This window comes from Pituophis catenifer, unplaced genomic scaffold (assembly GCF_029215685.1).
Source record: "Pituophis catenifer annectens isolate HBS135680 unplaced genomic scaffold, rPitCat1.0.hap2 SCAF_2, whole genome shotgun sequence".
NCBI lineage: Eukaryota > Metazoa > Chordata > Lepidosauria > Squamata > Colubridae > Pituophis > Pituophis catenifer.
In genome coordinates, this window is record NW_027256882.1 from 13,991,298 (window position 1) to 14,007,207 (window position 15,910).

The 15,910-nt window shown below is 43.5% G+C and overlaps 1 protein-coding gene across 1 annotated transcript in view; it reads right to left on the reverse strand.

Annotated features, from left to right (window-relative positions):
* LOC139311778 (alpha-2-macroglobulin-like) overlaps positions 1-15,910 on the reverse strand; it is a 102,881-nt gene that overhangs the window by 37,285 nt on the left and 49,686 nt on the right. Inside the window, exons 15-22 of the mRNA XM_070936286.1 lie at positions 14,631-14,780; positions 13,672-13,836; positions 12,586-12,676; positions 9,405-9,567; positions 6,307-6,535; positions 4,878-5,004; positions 2,229-2,350; positions 1,008-1,059 (exon numbers count right to left, since the gene is read on the reverse strand). Of these exons, the coding sequence (XP_070792387.1) occupies positions 1,008-1,059; positions 2,229-2,350; positions 4,878-5,004; positions 6,307-6,535; positions 9,405-9,567; positions 12,586-12,676; positions 13,672-13,836; positions 14,631-14,780 (1,099 nt within the window). The remainder of the gene's footprint in view (positions 1-1,007; positions 1,060-2,228; positions 2,351-4,877; positions 5,005-6,306; positions 6,536-9,404; positions 9,568-12,585; positions 12,677-13,671; positions 13,837-14,630; positions 14,781-15,910) is intronic.

A 15,910-nucleotide genomic window follows, 5' to 3' on the forward strand; every position in this document is an offset into this window, starting at 1 on the left:
ATGCATGTTTGGCCGCCGTTTCCACGGCCAGGTTCCAAATGGGTCATGGCCCCGTACTGGGCTGCAGCCTGGGGGTTGGGGACTCCTGTTCTAGTTCAACCTCTTGCTCAAGCAGGAGACCCTATGCCATTCTGGAGAAATGGCTGTCCGAGCTCATCTTAAAAACCTCCAGTGATACAGCACTGTGTCAGGGCATTTATTAATCCCATGTTTGGCTCTGGGACTAATTACCCTGGTTTAGATTAGAGGAGATGAATCGAGGCTTATTCCTTGTTGCAATAATCTGAAAAGAAACGCGAGAAACACTGAAGGCAACTTGTTTCACTGGTTAATTATTCTCACTTTTTAGATTCCAGTTAGGAAAGCAAGTTTCTTTAAGCATTTACCATATTTTTCGGAGTATAAGACCCTCCAGACTATAAGACACCCGGAGGATCGTCTTACTTTTTGGGGGGAGGAAAACAAGAAAAAAAATCTGCCTCTGCCTCCCAGCAATTTGCCTCCTTGCAGCAAACAGCAAACAGCTGAGGCCGAAAATGGAGCGGGCGGAGGAGGCAATAGGCAAAGGCAATCCCTGCAACCTGAAACAGCTGATGGTCAGGAGGCCGATCCAACTGACAATCAGCCGCTTGTGCTAATCAGGCTGTGCTGAAGCTGAAATGGGCTGTTTGCTGCAAGGAGGCAAATTGCTTGTAGGCAGAGGCCAAAGGGTGGGGGGCGGTGGGTGGGTGGGACTACATTTGGTGTATAAGATGCACCCAAATTTTCACCCTCTTTTTAGGGTGTGGGGGGGAAGTACTTCTTATACTCCAAAGAATACGGTAATTATTAGCTATGTAGCAAATATTAACTATTTCTAAGGTTTACAGCTCGGTTAAAAAAACTTTAAAATTCCTCCACGTTACCAGAAAGGGGGCTAAATTTTGGGCCCTTCTGCTCTAAAGCAAATCGTCCTCATTCATTTAATGCTGGGATGGAGAAGAAGCACTGTGAAGAAGCAGTCATACCATGTGAACAGAGAAGAGAGTTGAAGACCACCTCTTTCTCGATCCCTTCAGGCTTCACCGGAACAGACAGAAAAGAAGGAAAAAGGGAAAGTTAGGGATGAGTACTGGAAACTCTAAAAAAAAAAAAAGCTGCAGAAATACATGCAAAGGACAACAAAGGGAGGTGAGGAGAAATTAGAATCTAGACAACCTTATATGGCAAACTATGGTAGTTTGCTAATGACTTGTGATTTCTCTGTATCAGGAACACAGGAGGACCTTCTAAACACATAACAGTATTTCTTGAACTTCTCTTATAGTGAATAGAGCTCAGGCCCCAAAATAATTAAAGGAGTATCTGACTTGACTGCCAAACACCTGCTGTTGGTCCAAAAAAATATGCAGAAATATCTGAAGTTTATGAAAATCAAATTCTGAGGTATCAGTCAAGAGCTGGAAGATTCCCTTTGTCAGGTCAGTTAAAATAGAGCCATGGTGGCGCAGTGGTTACAATGCAGTATTACAGGCTAGTTCTGCCAACTGCCAGCAGTTCAATTCTTACTGGGTCAAGGTTGACTCAATCTTCCATCCTTCTGAGGTCGTTAAAATGAGAACCTCGATACTCATTTTACTGACCTCTGGGTAAAACTTCAGCCTGGGGGAATAGGCAGACATTGTAAACTGTTTAAAGATGGCTGTAAAGCACTATGAAGCTAAGTGCCATTGCTATTGCTAAAGATTAAGTTTCTTCTTTGTTTCCATCTCTTTCCATGGCCTGAGAGCTAAGCAAGAAAGGAAACACAGTTGATGAACTCTGAGTAAGTTATATAACAATCTAGGGACTGGCAGGCTAGATGTGCTATTGATTTGACTTTTTATTCTGTAAGCTAGTGTTTCTCAACTTTACATCGGGTGGACTTCAAGTCCCAGAATTCCCCAGCCAGAGTCTCTATGCTGCATGATGGCTGGGGAATTCTGGGAGGGTTCACCCATCTTAAAGTTGCCAAGGTTGAGAAACACCAAGTAGGTTAATTATTATTAGGGGTTGAGAAGAAACAGAGAGTGATAACTCTAGCAAAATGAAAATCATTGAATGGAAAAATGGATTGGTGACCAAATTAATTTTCAGGAATAGACCAGCTAAAAATTGGATTAATGCATTTGAAAGCAAGAATATTGCTTTTGTGCATTTTTTACATGTACTTCACCACATCCGGTCCACAATTAAACCATCCCACGTACCTCAACTAAAAGCGTTTTGATCACAACATCTTTTTGCTGTATGCTGGGCATCTCCACTATTTCATTCCCACAGAGCTGATCTGAGCTCAGGGCTTCGGCACTGGCTGTGAAATTCACTTCACCTAGGACAAAAAAAAACACCTGGTCACAACTATGATATACAAGCAGTTAAGGATGTCCAACTTAAGGACCATCACTAGATCTGAACAGTCTCCCAATTATTAAAAATGGTGGACTGTATTCTCCTTTCTGGAGCTGATTAAGCACTGAAGCTATGCAGCTTTAATATATAGGAGATCCTGAAAGCATTGTGGATCTTCAGCATTTCACCACTTTGGAAGAATTGGAAGTGGAAAGAAGTGGAAGAATTTTGGAACAGACAACCTATTTCCAACTTAAACACGAATTTCCGTCAGATACTGATTTACAAAATGGAACCCAGGGTCTACCTATAAATTACAGTAATTTTCCACCTTAAGTAATTGCCCATTGTAGATAGGAAATTACCAAAAAGCCTGATAGGGTTATGTCTAGCCTTTTGAATATTGTCTCTTGGTAGATCTCTTCTTTGGGCAGTTTGTTAAGGTATTTAAAATTTAGTAGCTGAAAACAGTGAGGTTGTACAATGAGCCAGAGCATACAGTTATAGTTGATTGTTTGGAGGGTGCCGGCTCCTGTATGAGGCAATCTCCACTGTGATTGGTTGCTGTGGGTGTGGAGGGGGAGTTTCCCTTTTTTCCCGCCATTTTTTCTTCTGTGCCCTGGGTGCCTGGATGATTTACCTCACAATGTATTGATGTGCCTGACTATCTTGTTTGCTGTCAATATAGATGTTAAATATATTTATTTATATAAAACTGCAAGTTCGTGTCAGGGTGTCTTGATGCCATTTAGACACCTGCTGTGCAATTCCCGGATAGTTTTAGAACAAATTTTCACACAACTTTCTTACCCAAAGACCTTTCTTCACCCAGTCATCTGATAATCCAGGCAGAACTGGCAACTGACAATACAACCATTGGTCGAGAGAAATGACTATGGATCATTTTAAGGGACTATCGAGTTTTTAGCTGATCCACTTCTTCCAATCCTACTTGATATTGCATGAGCTTTTGGGTCATCAAAGCTCTTTTCCTATTGGTCAGGCAGCACCCATGGGTACCCATTGAGTACCCTAGCCAATTTGTATTTGAGAGCAATTACGTGTACTACCATATCTTGGTAGCCATTTTTATTCCAGAGCACGTTGCGTTTTTCGACTGTTCTTCATTTCCACATCTGTTCTTTGGAGGATTAAGTGAGCAGGGAAGAATTACTGGTTCAATCAATCAATCAATCAATCAATCAATCAATCAAAACAGAGCTAGAAGGGACCTTGGAGGTCTTCTACTCCAACCCCCTGCTCAAGCAGGAGACTATACAGCATTCCAGACAAGTGGCTGTCCAGTCTCTTCTTAAAAACCTCCAGCGATGAAGCACCCACAACGTCTGAAGGCAATCTGTTCCACTGATTAATTGTCCTCATTGTTGGGAAGCTTTTCCTTAATTCCTTAATTCCAGGTTGCTTCTCTCCTGGATTAGTTTCCATGCATTGCTTCTTGTCCTGCCCACTGGTGCTTTAGAAAATAAGTTGATCTCCTCCTCTTTGTAGCTGCCTTTCAAATACTGGAATACTGCTATCATGCCACCTCTCGTCCTTCTTTTTTCTAGACTAGCCATACCCAAATAATACAACCGTTCTTCATATTTTTTAGATTCCAGGCCTTGATAATCATATTAGTTGCTCTTCTTTGCACTTTTTCTACAGTCTCAACATCGTTTTTGTAACGTGGTGACCAAAACTGGATGCAGTATACCAGGTGTGGCCCTACTAAGGCTTTGTAAAGTGGTACTAAGACTTCATGTGATTTTGATTCTATACCTCCGTTTATACAATCAAGGATTGTATTAGCTTTTTTGGCTGCCGCCGCACACTGCTGATTCATGTTTAAATGATCATCCACTAGGACTCCAAGGTCCCTCTCACAGTTACTGTTTTTGAGCCAAGTTTCACCTAATCTGTACTTGTACCTGCCTAAGTGTAAAAGCTTGCTTTTCTCCACATTAAATTTCATTTTGTTGGATAGGGCCCATTGTTCAAGTCTGTCAAGATATTTTTGTATCCTAAGCTTGTCGTCTGGGGTGTTGGCTATCCTTGCCTGCTTAATGTCATCTACTTGAATTATTGGGTTGAATTGTTGGGTTGTTGAATTCCTATAACAACCTTGAACCTTCTCTGACTTTGTTAAATGTGTTACCTTAATTTTGTTGTTATCTGGAACAAGTAGTATCCAAGAAAACCTGCTCAACCCCAATTTTATTTCACATAAAACATTAAAATTGTTGTTCTGTGGCATGCAAGTTTAAACTACAATCATCCCCACCCATCATCCTCACCCTCTTTTTCAGTTTTACAACATGAGATCAGATGATGAAAACATAACTCATCTCTTAAAACTTATCTTGGTCCAGTAAGTTGGAAATCATCTTCTATGAAAATGGCTCCTCTTCCTCTCAGCCCCCAACCCTAACTGACTATTCCAACTTTATTTATATCTCACTTTTATTATTTTTATAAATAATTCAAGGCAATGGACGTATATTACATACCAAGTGATTTGGGAGTCACCATCCAAGACACCGTTCTCCTTCCATTTGCACAAATACAGTAAGATTCTTCCTCCTTTTTCACAGGGGTCGCCTCAAAGTCAGCAGAAGGAGCCAGAGATATTGTGACCTGGTGATAAAGAATAAGACGACAATGAGAAAGCTTGGTGGTACCCCTTGAGTGGCACCCCTCCAGGGAAGGAATTCCAAAAAGGAGGAGAAAGAACAAGGTGGGCTTCAGTAGATAAGAAGTAAAGATTAAGAGACACAGAAGGTTTCAGACAGAGAAAGGGTAGATTAGCCTTGCTGAGCTTTAGACAAATGTTTGTCCAATCTCCTTTTAAAAGAACTCCAGTATTGGAGCGTCTACAACTTCTGGAGCAATGGCCCGCAATCTTTTGGGCTCCACGGACTGGTTCCATGGAGAGAGGTTTTTCTGTGGCCCAGAGGGGGCATGGTTTCACGTGCTGCCTGCAAACTGCAGATGGGGCTTCGCTTGTTTGCGCAGCCCGGTTTCCTTATTCCTGCATCGAGGTTCTGAGGGGCACATGACATGGATTTTGTAATTTGTTAACTAACACAGTTATTTTGTATTTTAATTTGACTTATTTTCTCTCTTTTTGTTCTGACCCAGCCTTAGCAAGTAATGTTAAGCTGCTTACTTGAGAGCAAAAACAAACCCCTTTTCAAACAGGATAGGAACAGTCTTTTATTCATGTCGATAAACAAAAAACAAGTGTAATTACTCCCAACAGACTTTGGGATTAATTGCTTGCTGTACCTTAAAAACAGCAAGTCCGAATTGCTTGCTGGATCCTAAAAACTTAATGCTTCATGCTGCAGCCAAGTGCCGGTCCACGGACTGGGGGTTGGAGACCCTTGTTCTGGAGGGTTGAATAATTATGAGCCGCGGTGGCGCAGTGGTTAGAGTGCAGTACAGCAGGCTACTTCTGCTGATCACCAGCTGCCAGCAGTTTGGCAGATCGAATCTCACCTGGCTCAAGGTTGACTCAGCCTTCCATCTTTCCAAGGTTGGTAAAATGAGGACCCAGATTGTTGGGGGCAATAGGCTGACTCTGTAAACAGCTTAGAGAGGGCTGTAAAGCACTATGAAGCGGTATATAAGTGCTATTGCTAATTATAATAGCCTAAAAACAGCATGTGGAGTCTGGGACCATTTCTAGTCATTGAAATAATAGCAGAACAGAATAACAGAGTTGGAAGGGAGCTTGGAGGTCTTCTATTACAATCCCTTACTCAAGCAGGAGACCCTATATCATTCTAGACAAACAGCTGTCCAATTTCTTCTTAAAAACCTCCAATGATGGAGCACCCACAATTTCAGACAAGTGGTTGTCCAAGCTCTTCTTAGGAACCTCCAGTGATGGAGCACCCACAACGTTGCAATCCACAACTGTTAAGGACTCCTTACCCGGATGCAGTGAGTCTGGTAGGAGAAGACGGTGGCTTTGAGCAGGAAGGCTTCTCCTCGCACCACGGAATATGGCAAGGTGAGTTCAACGAAGAATGGCTGAAAGGCCTTCAGAACGGTGGGCTGGGCCAGGCCAAAGCCTGTGTCTGCTGAAAGGCAGAAAGCTCCGGCTTTCCATTCGGTGATGGTGTCCGGGATGGTCACGGGAACAGACAAGGTTTTAGAATCTCTGAAAGAAAGAAGAGATCAGCAAGTGAGGAGAAGGGATACCAAAATCCTTGCAGTGAGAAAACCTATGCAGGGTCAATACACAGCATCTCAATTACAGATAATCTATAATTAACAACAGCAACAACTAAGCAACATGGTTTTCAAGCACAATGTCATGTCACTGCACCAGTGGTGGGTTCCTCCCGGTTCGGTCCGGTTCGGCCGAGCCGATAGCGGTGACGATATGACGTCACCGAACCGGTTCTCCCCCCCCGCCCTCCCACCCCCACCCACATTATTCTTACCTTTTATTTGGTCCCACCCCCAATCTATTGCTGCCTCCTGAGTCCCAGCTGATGACTAGAGGGAAAAAAACTGTTTAAACTCTTGCCGTGGGGCTTCAAATGGCCGTCCTACAGCTGATCAATGTTAAAAGCAAACAAATTAGTCGCGTCGTAAGTGCGAGGACTGGTCGTAAGTGTGAGGACCTTCCAGAAATGACTGACCAGCTAGCCACGCCCACCTAGTCACATGACCTCCAAGCCACACCCACAAAATAAGCCACACTCACAGAACCGGTAGTAAAAAAATTTAGAACCCACCCCTGCACTGCACCATTCGGTGACAGCAGTTCTGGTTGCCACCATTAAGTGAATCCCATGCCATTGTTAAGTGTGATATAACTTGGTTACTTTGAGGATGTCATATGTAGCACTCATTCAGCAAAGTCCTAAGTTTAAGCAATCACTGAATGTGTGATCATTAAACAAGAACCAATGCATTTGTATTGTACTTTCAAATCAGTTTCCGAAATCTTTTGGGGATTTTTTTTTTCTAAAGCAACTCCTATTCCTTTGGCCTCCCCAAAAGGATAAATTTTAAGAACTGAAACAAATGGGATTGATGGAATTGTTCGTGTTGAGAGAACTGCACTCAGAAGGAATTGAGAGCCAAATCTGGCCCTAGGTTCTGCCTTGGTTTACCTTCCCAATAAGCAACCAAGTCGGAAGATCATTTAAAAGCAATTAATTAGGGTAACCCTGATAAAGAAGGATCTCCCTATGAAAAGGGAGAACCTCGAGGCTCATCTTACATTCCTTTTTATAGTTAACACAACAAAGAAAAATGAAAGAGGAAAGATGCAGTAGGAGTAATCCCTCCTTGCACTGTAAATCAACCACAAAGGTTGTCGAAGTTAGATAACCCGATGCCAGTTGACACTAAGAAACTTTTTCTTATCAGGAGATAGTATCCAGCCATCCTTCTGTAACTTATCTTTTCAGTTTAAGGATGTTAGAAGCAATCTAATTAATCCATACAATCATAGGATAGAAGTTTTCCTAGATTCCAATCTCTAATGAACCTGAACATTATTTTAAAAGGGAGAAAATAAGTCAAATTAAAATACAAAATAACTGTGTTAGTTAACAAATTACAAAATCCATGTCATGTGACCCTCAGAACCTTGATGAGGGAATGAAAAAAGGTCAAGATAATAACTAAGATTAGGGGTGGGTCAAATCATCACCCATTCATTGCATGTTTTAAGAGGGACAGTGTTTTCATGATTGCATCTGGCACTCATGCGGAAAGTAAGAGACGATGCAAAGGAGATAAATTAATTTAGAGCGGTTAGGACTTGAATATGATAGCATTTAACTCTGCATTTTTAGTGCAAAACACAACCCAAACGTTTGTTACCATTTCAAATCGTCAGTTCTCTGACGTTTGCAGTGTGGTTTTCCAACCACAAAAACAATGTAAAGTAACGAAAAGTCAGTTCAAAAGCGTTGCAGATTTATAAAATGCCCTATTTGGCTGTTGTTAGGCATTTCTCTGCAAAATGCAGGACTTCAGATTAAAGCTTCTCTGACATCTTTCTTAAAAGAAATCCCATTAAGGAGAAGGCATCACATCTCAGGATCATCAGTGTCTGTGGCTCTTGTTAGTGGCACTGCTCTTCCCAAAATGACAAGAGCATCCTTGAAGTCTTTAGAGAACCATGAAGATGATCTTGGAAGAAGCCATTAAGTAGCTACAAAAGTATTAGACTATCTTCCCTTAACTCCCCTGGAATATAAAAAGGTAGGGAAGGGAAAACACAGGAGACTTGCAAGGTTCTGTTACCATAAAGGTAAAGGTTCCCCTCACACATATGTGCTAGTAATTCCCGACTCTAAGGGGTGGTGCTCATCTCCGTTTCAAAGCCAAAGAGCCAGCACTATCTGAAGACGTCTCCGTGGTCATGTGGCCGGCATGACTAAACGCCAAAGGCACACGGAACGCCATTATCTTCCCACCAAAGGTGGTCCCTATTTTTGTACTTGCATTTTTTACGTGCTTTCGAACTACTAGGTTGGCAGAAGCTGGGGCAAGTCACGGGAGCTCCTCCCGTTATGCGGCACTAAGGATTCGAACCGCTGAGCTGCTGACCTTTGGATTGACAAACTCAGTGTCTTAGCCACTGAGCCACTGTGTTACCATACCAGTGTTGGGTTTCAAAATTTTTTACTACCGGTTCTCTGGGTGTGGCTTAGTGGGCATGGCATGGCTTGATGAGCGTGGCTTGGTGGGCGTGGCAGGGGAAGGATACTGCAAAATCCCCATTTCCTCCCGATCAGCTGGCACTTGAGTTTCTTTCTAATATTTTCCACCTCCCTGAGTTCAACATAAGGATCTTAAGGACTTCTGGTTGACATCTCGAAGGTTGTCACAACACACCTAAGAAAAGGGTGTGGCTTATATCACACCACCACAATGCTGCAAAGAACCTACAGGTTGGGGTGATATAGCATAAACATGTGGGCAGCAGCAGATATGGGAATATTTTCTGAGAAGCTTTAATCAATGAATGGCCTGTACTTTTGCAGCCTGACACCACCACTTACTCTATTATCACCAAATCCCACAACCACGTTTCAGGGAACTGCATTCTGACAGTCTCAACAGGCATTGTTTCAGTAGTGAAAGTAGGAGGACTATTTTCGAGGAAACCAAGTGACATACCAATCGGTGCTGGGGCACCTCCCAATTGTATATAGCTATGAGGACCTAGAGGAAAAGAATACGAGAGAATTTACATGTATTCCACCTTATTTGTAAAGACCCTTGATAGACCTGATCTGCAGGAACTCATCTCATCTCTTTGAAAGCCATATTGTGTTTTCCCAAAAATAAGACCCAGTCTTACATTATTTATTATTATTTGCCTCTAAAAGACACATTAGGGCTTATTTTCAGGGAAACATGGTACCAGAGATGGTGAAGGACTGGCCCCCGCCACCCTAGCCTAGCGCCCTCCCCAGTGCACATCATCATCATCATCATCATCATCACCATCACCATCACCATCACCATCACCATCACCATCCCTCTGGTTTGGAACAATATGACCTCCAAATGTCACTGATAGGAGAAGGGTAGATCCCCTCTCCTGATTCCAAACTCCCACAATTCTGGTTGTCCAATATGAGAAATGTGGGCGACAAAGGATGTTGGCATGACACACAACTGTTTGTTGTCCCAAAGGTGCTTTTTTCAAGAGGCAACTGGACTTTCTGGGGTTTTTTTGAAGACATTTTGCTTCTCATCCAAGAAGCTTCTTTAGCTCTGACTGGATGGAGGGGAATGGAAGGATTTATACAGCTGGTCATTTGTATTTTTTTAGCAGGTCGTTAAGGTCACCTGTGTTCTGTCCCGTTCCATTCATGCACCCCCACAGACGGCCCGGAGTTAATAAGCCACACGACAAAATTCTTTGAAAATAAAGCCGGCAGCAACCCAGTGGCTAGCTGCCAATTCAGACTTTACTCACACAAAACAAAGATTAGCCTGCCAGCATTCTGATAAAAAAGGCAGAGTTTTCAACAATACAAGGATTAATCCAAATGCAGTCCGATAAAGCAGGCAAAGTTGAGTAATGCAGAGATCATGGATTAGTTCTAGTTTTTGCTCGTCACAAACTGAACCGGCCACCACACCCACATTTATACCCTGTGGGGTGTGGTCCAGTGACTCAGCTAATCTCTGGCACGCCTTCCCCTCTGCTGCGCACGCTTCTCCCTGCGCCTCTGGCGAGGGTCCAGCCAGCACTTATCTCCTTCGTCACTGTCCACCTGTGGCTGCGGGGACGTGCTTGGCTCTGAGCCTATCTTTTGGCCTTCGGTGTCCTCCGGAGGCATTGCCAGAGAGGAGGGTCCTGGAGAGGGAGGCCTTGCCATCTGAGTGGTGCATAATAGTGTGGAGCCTTCTTGGAACTGTTGAAAGGGCTGTGTTGTAGATTGGAATACGACATCATCTATCTCCAATCTACAACACAGTCCTTTCAATAGTTCCAGGAAGGCTCCACACCCATGTCCCAGGGCTATGCGATCACTTTTTGCGACCTTCTGACAAACAAAGTCAATTGGAAAGCCAGACTGGCTTTACAACTGTTTTACTAACTTAACAACTGCAGAGATTCACTTAACAACTGCAACAAGAAAGGTCGTAAAGTGGGGCAAAACTTAATTAACAACTGTCTTGCTTAGAAATTGAAATTTTGGGCTCAATTCAGATTGTAAATCAAGGACTAGCTGTGTTTATCACTGCTACTAGAGTTACAGGTTACCTTTTTTCTAGAATGGAATGGAGTGGAGTGGAGTGGAAGGGGAGGGGAGGACTGGGGGAGGGGAGAGGAGAGGAGAGGAGAGAAGCTGGAAGGGACCTTGGAGGTCTTCTAGTCCAGCCCCCTGCTCAAGCAATAGACCTTATACCAGTGATGGCTAACCTTTTTGCCATCACATGCCAGGAAGGGGTTGGAGGTGGGGGAGGTTCGCACACGTGTGTGCCCACACTCATTATTCTATGTGCCCTGCCCTGTGCACGCGCATGCAACCCCCACTCCCCCTTCGCTCCTGGAATGTGATGGCCCAGTAGGCCAGTTTTTCTTTCTCACCTGGCTCCAGATCTCTCTCTATGCATCTGTGAAGGGCGAAAACAGTCTTTTCCACTCCCTCGGAGGCCCTCCGAAGGCCTGAAACGGCCCGTTTCTCAACTCCCGGTGGGACAGGAAGTGAAGTTTTTGCTGTCCCCAACCTCCATAGCCTCTCTAGGAGTCTCTGGTGGCTGGGGACAGCAAAAAAGTCACTTCCTGTCCCACCGGGAGATGGGAAATGGGCCATTTCAGGCCTTCGGAGGTCCTCCGAGGGAATGGGAAAGGCTGTTTTCGCCCTCCCCAGATGCATAGAGAGGATCTGGAGCCAGGTGAGAAAGAAAAATGGGCCTCCCCCCACCAGGTCCTTCGAAGGCAGGAAACAGCCTGTTTCCCTACTTCTGGTAGGCCCAAAAATCAGCTGGCCAGTGCACACATACACGCCAGAGCTGAGCTGGCGTGCCCATTCATATGGCTACGCGTGCCACCTGTGGCCATAGGTTCCCCATCATTGGCCTATACCATTTCAGACAAGTAGCTGTCCAATCTCTTCTTAAAAACCTCCAGCAATGAAGGGTTTATCACTGAAGAAGTTCAGAACAATGTACATATTATTCCTTCCTACAATTTTACCCTATCAACCAATGTCCAATCCACACCCCACTTGTTTAACTGAGTCATAATAAGAATTGAAGAGGGGGTGGGGTTCCAAACAAGAAACTCAGTTTCAATTCTGCAAAGCAGAAAGGACGAGTTCCCTGATCTGGGTGCTCTTAAACAGCTTCCTCAGGAGGCTGAAAACTTAAATTCCGTTTCTGCGGCAAACCCTGAGAAATACAAAGGAAAACCTTGATGATTGGCAGATCTTCTCCATTGCAAACAGCCATGATTGCTGTAGAGATCGTAGGGAAACAGGTGATCCTCGTCTTACGACCACTTAACAAAGGTTTCACTTAGCAATGGAAATTTGTGGTTGTAAGTCGAGGAATACCAGTAGGTATTGCATGCTCTTTAGTCAGCATAGACATAAGCACATGCAGAAACACACACACACATGCACAAAGTTTCCCTTTGTAGCAAAGCCACAAGAGCATTTTATTTTATATTTCCAAAGTGCATATCCTATAAATTCAGCCCTCAGTGGATCAAATGCTTACCGTAGTAGCCTCTGAAAGACGGGGGGTTAAAGACCCGACATATGTTTGGCTTGTCTATTTTAGTGCTAGTAAAAACATTCAAACCCAAGTCCTGTCAAAGGAATAAAGAAGTCACAGTGAAACATTTCAGAAAGCATGAACAGACCCAAATGGGATATATATATATATATATTTTAAATCCAAGGTGAATGCTAGGGGTAAAAATCCAATTCTCTCACAGCTGAACTCAAATCTTGTGACTTTTCCATCAACTGCCTGGAAATCATTTACCTCTGTAAATCAACTAGTCTACAACCCTGGGATTTCCTGGTGGTCTCCTAAATGCTGTTATCTAACCAATCAAAGGTAATGACTCAAGTCAAATTTAATTCTTGGAGGGGTTTTTTTGGAGGGGAGATATCTAACAAGTGGTTTTGGAAACAGTATGTAAGGAGAAGACTCCTGCGAGTCCCTTGGACTGCGAGGCGATCAAACCGATCCAGTCCTAGAGAAGATCAACCCTGACTGCTCTTTAGAAGGCCAGATTCTGACGATGAAACTCAAATACTTTGGCCACCTAATGAGAAGGAAGGACTCACTGGAGAAGAGCCTGATGCTGGGAAAGATTAAGGGCAAAAGAAGAACGAGAATGAGGTGGCTGGATGGAGTCCCTGAAGCAGTTGGGGTGCACTTAAATGGACTCCAGAAGATGGTAGAGGACAGGAAGGCCTGGAGGAATGTTGTCCATGGGGTTGCGATGGGTCGGACACGACTTCACAACTAAGAACAACAACAAATGGAAGGAGTTTATCCTCACCTGTATCAAGGTAGATTTTTCAGCCCGAATTATAATCCTAAATCTCCAGAAGGTTTCTAGCCTCCTATTAAGCCTGTCCAAACTCACTTCACTTTTTGAGATCAGCTAAGCAGTTTCGTTCTTATTGATTGCTAGCCTGTCTCTATTCAAATCAGGAAACTGAGCTAAGGGTTTCTGTCTAAATCTCAAAAAATCTCAAGACTAAAATGATCTTGAAGGGGGAGTGACCCACCTGTGCCCAATAGAATAAACTGGAAATTTCACCTTCCAGAAGCAGCAGAGAAGCTCACCTTAAGAATTTTGGAAACATCGGCTTCCCCATAAGAAAAAGGAACAGGGTGATAACGGATACCATCCACTTTAATATTTTTCATTTTGATGCATGGCTTCTCCCATTCGTTCCATCCATACTCAAAGTATCGGTCAGGTGAATAGTCTGGGAGCAATTTATAGATCTGAAAAGAGAGACGTTGCAATTCAGTAAAGCTACCCATCTCATGCGGATCCCCAATTCAGTTCGCGCAACAGTAGAGGAGGGGAATCTTTTCATTTTTGTGTTTGCTAAGATGGGATACCCGATTACCATATTTTTCGGAGTATAAGACGTACCAGAGTATGACACACCTACCTTTTTTGGTGAGGAAAAGAAGAAAAAGAAATCTCCCTCTGCCTCTGAGCAAATTTGCCTCATTGCAGCAAACAGCCAACAGCCTGCTTTACTTTCATTTTCAGTATAGCTTGATTAGCACAAGGAAAAAAAATCTGCTCCAGCAATTCACCTCTTTGCAGCAAGTAGCAGAGCCCTGCGCAAAACAGCTGAAAGCAAATCAGCTGAGAGTAGGGAGGCCGATCCAATCAACTTGTGCTAATTAGGCTGTGCTGAAGCTGAAAGGAGCTGTTTTTTCTTGCTGTTTGCTTGCAAGGAGGTAACTGCTGTGAGGCAGAGGGTGGGAGCCAGTGGGTGAGCAGGGCTACATTTGGTGTATAAGACACACCAAAACTTTTACCCCCTTTTACCCCCTACCTCTTAAGGTTGTAAACCTTAGATTTTTACCCCCTACCTCTTAAGGTTGTAGAAAAAATGCTTTTAAAAGTAAAAAAAAAAAAAAGTTGACCACGCCCACCGTCACATATCCCACCAACAAGCCACGCCCACAAAATAAGCCACGCCCACAGAACCGGTAGGAAAAATTTTAGAACTCACCCCTGATCTGAACATATGACTTCATAGGTTCTCCATAGGACTCACCTTCTCAGTGGAAAGCTCGGCTTCAGGTTTCAAGAGAAAGATACTCTGGTCAACTGCATGGAAAGCACAAAGGGAGCCGGAGGAAGCAGCAAGATGGAGTTGGGTTTTCTGGCCAGGCAGGCCTTGTTGATTAGAGAACCACAGTCTGGCCTGCGAACATAAACCAGATCTTTGAAAAGGGCATTTCTTCTGCTAAATAGTATAAGAAATGAGCCCAACGGAGCCATCCTTCTCTGAAGCTGCAGAAGGCCAGACTGTGCTGGCAAGATTCAAAGCTTCTTGGCCCGCCACCCTCATTGTCATGACAACCTAGCTGCCAATCAAATTTTTTTTTTTTTTTTTTTTTTTAATTTGATTTATATGCCGCCCTTCTCCGGAGACTCAGGGCGGCTTACAGTGCGTTAAGCAATAGCCTTCATCCTTTTGTATATTTATACAAAGTCAGCTTATTGCCCCCACAAACTGGGTCCTCATTTAACCTACCTTAGAAAGGATGGAAGGCTGAGTCAACCTTGAGCCTTGGAGAGATTCGAACCAGCAGTAAATTGCAGGCAGCTGTGTTAATAACAGGGTGCTTTAAACCACTGTAGTACCAAGGCTCATTGTTCGCAAACAATGCAAATAAGCATTGTTTGCTAAGAGACAAAAGGAAGGGAAGACAAAATGGCTGCCGGGAAGTTCCGCCATTACCAGTCTTGGTGAGGAAAAGGCAGAATAAGCAGCCAACCTCTGGAGTAAAAATAAGGAGTATTTTTTTTTTTAAAAAAAAATACAGTCCTGTGGAGACAAAGCAACGGAAAAAGAGGCACCAGGTGAGAAAACTGGGGGCGGGGGAAGGAGAGAAAGACATCTTTTTCCTTCCCTCAGAGCTGCATGAGGGAAAAGTTGTTCCAAGCCATTTCCCTCAGACCGAGGCAAGATAGGAAAGAAGAAAAGAGGCCAGAAACCCAGCCAGGATCCAACCAGCAGAAAAGCGGAAGAAAAAGTCAGGGCTTCGACACAAGCAGAAACACAAACTAAAAATAATAATAATAATTAAAAGATCAAGTTCTGAGAAAAAGATACAGCTCTAGAAAGGGACAATAGAGAAATGGAGAGGAGATAAAGAAGATAAAAGAAAAGAAAGATGGACAGATGTAGTGACATTGGACTTTTAAAGAATAGAATGTAGATAAAGAGCTGAGGGAAAATAATTATAATAGAAAATAGTTCTAGTATTAAGATTAATTTCTGCACTGGTGGAAGACATTCATAATTCACCGTTCCTTCCCCCCTCCCCC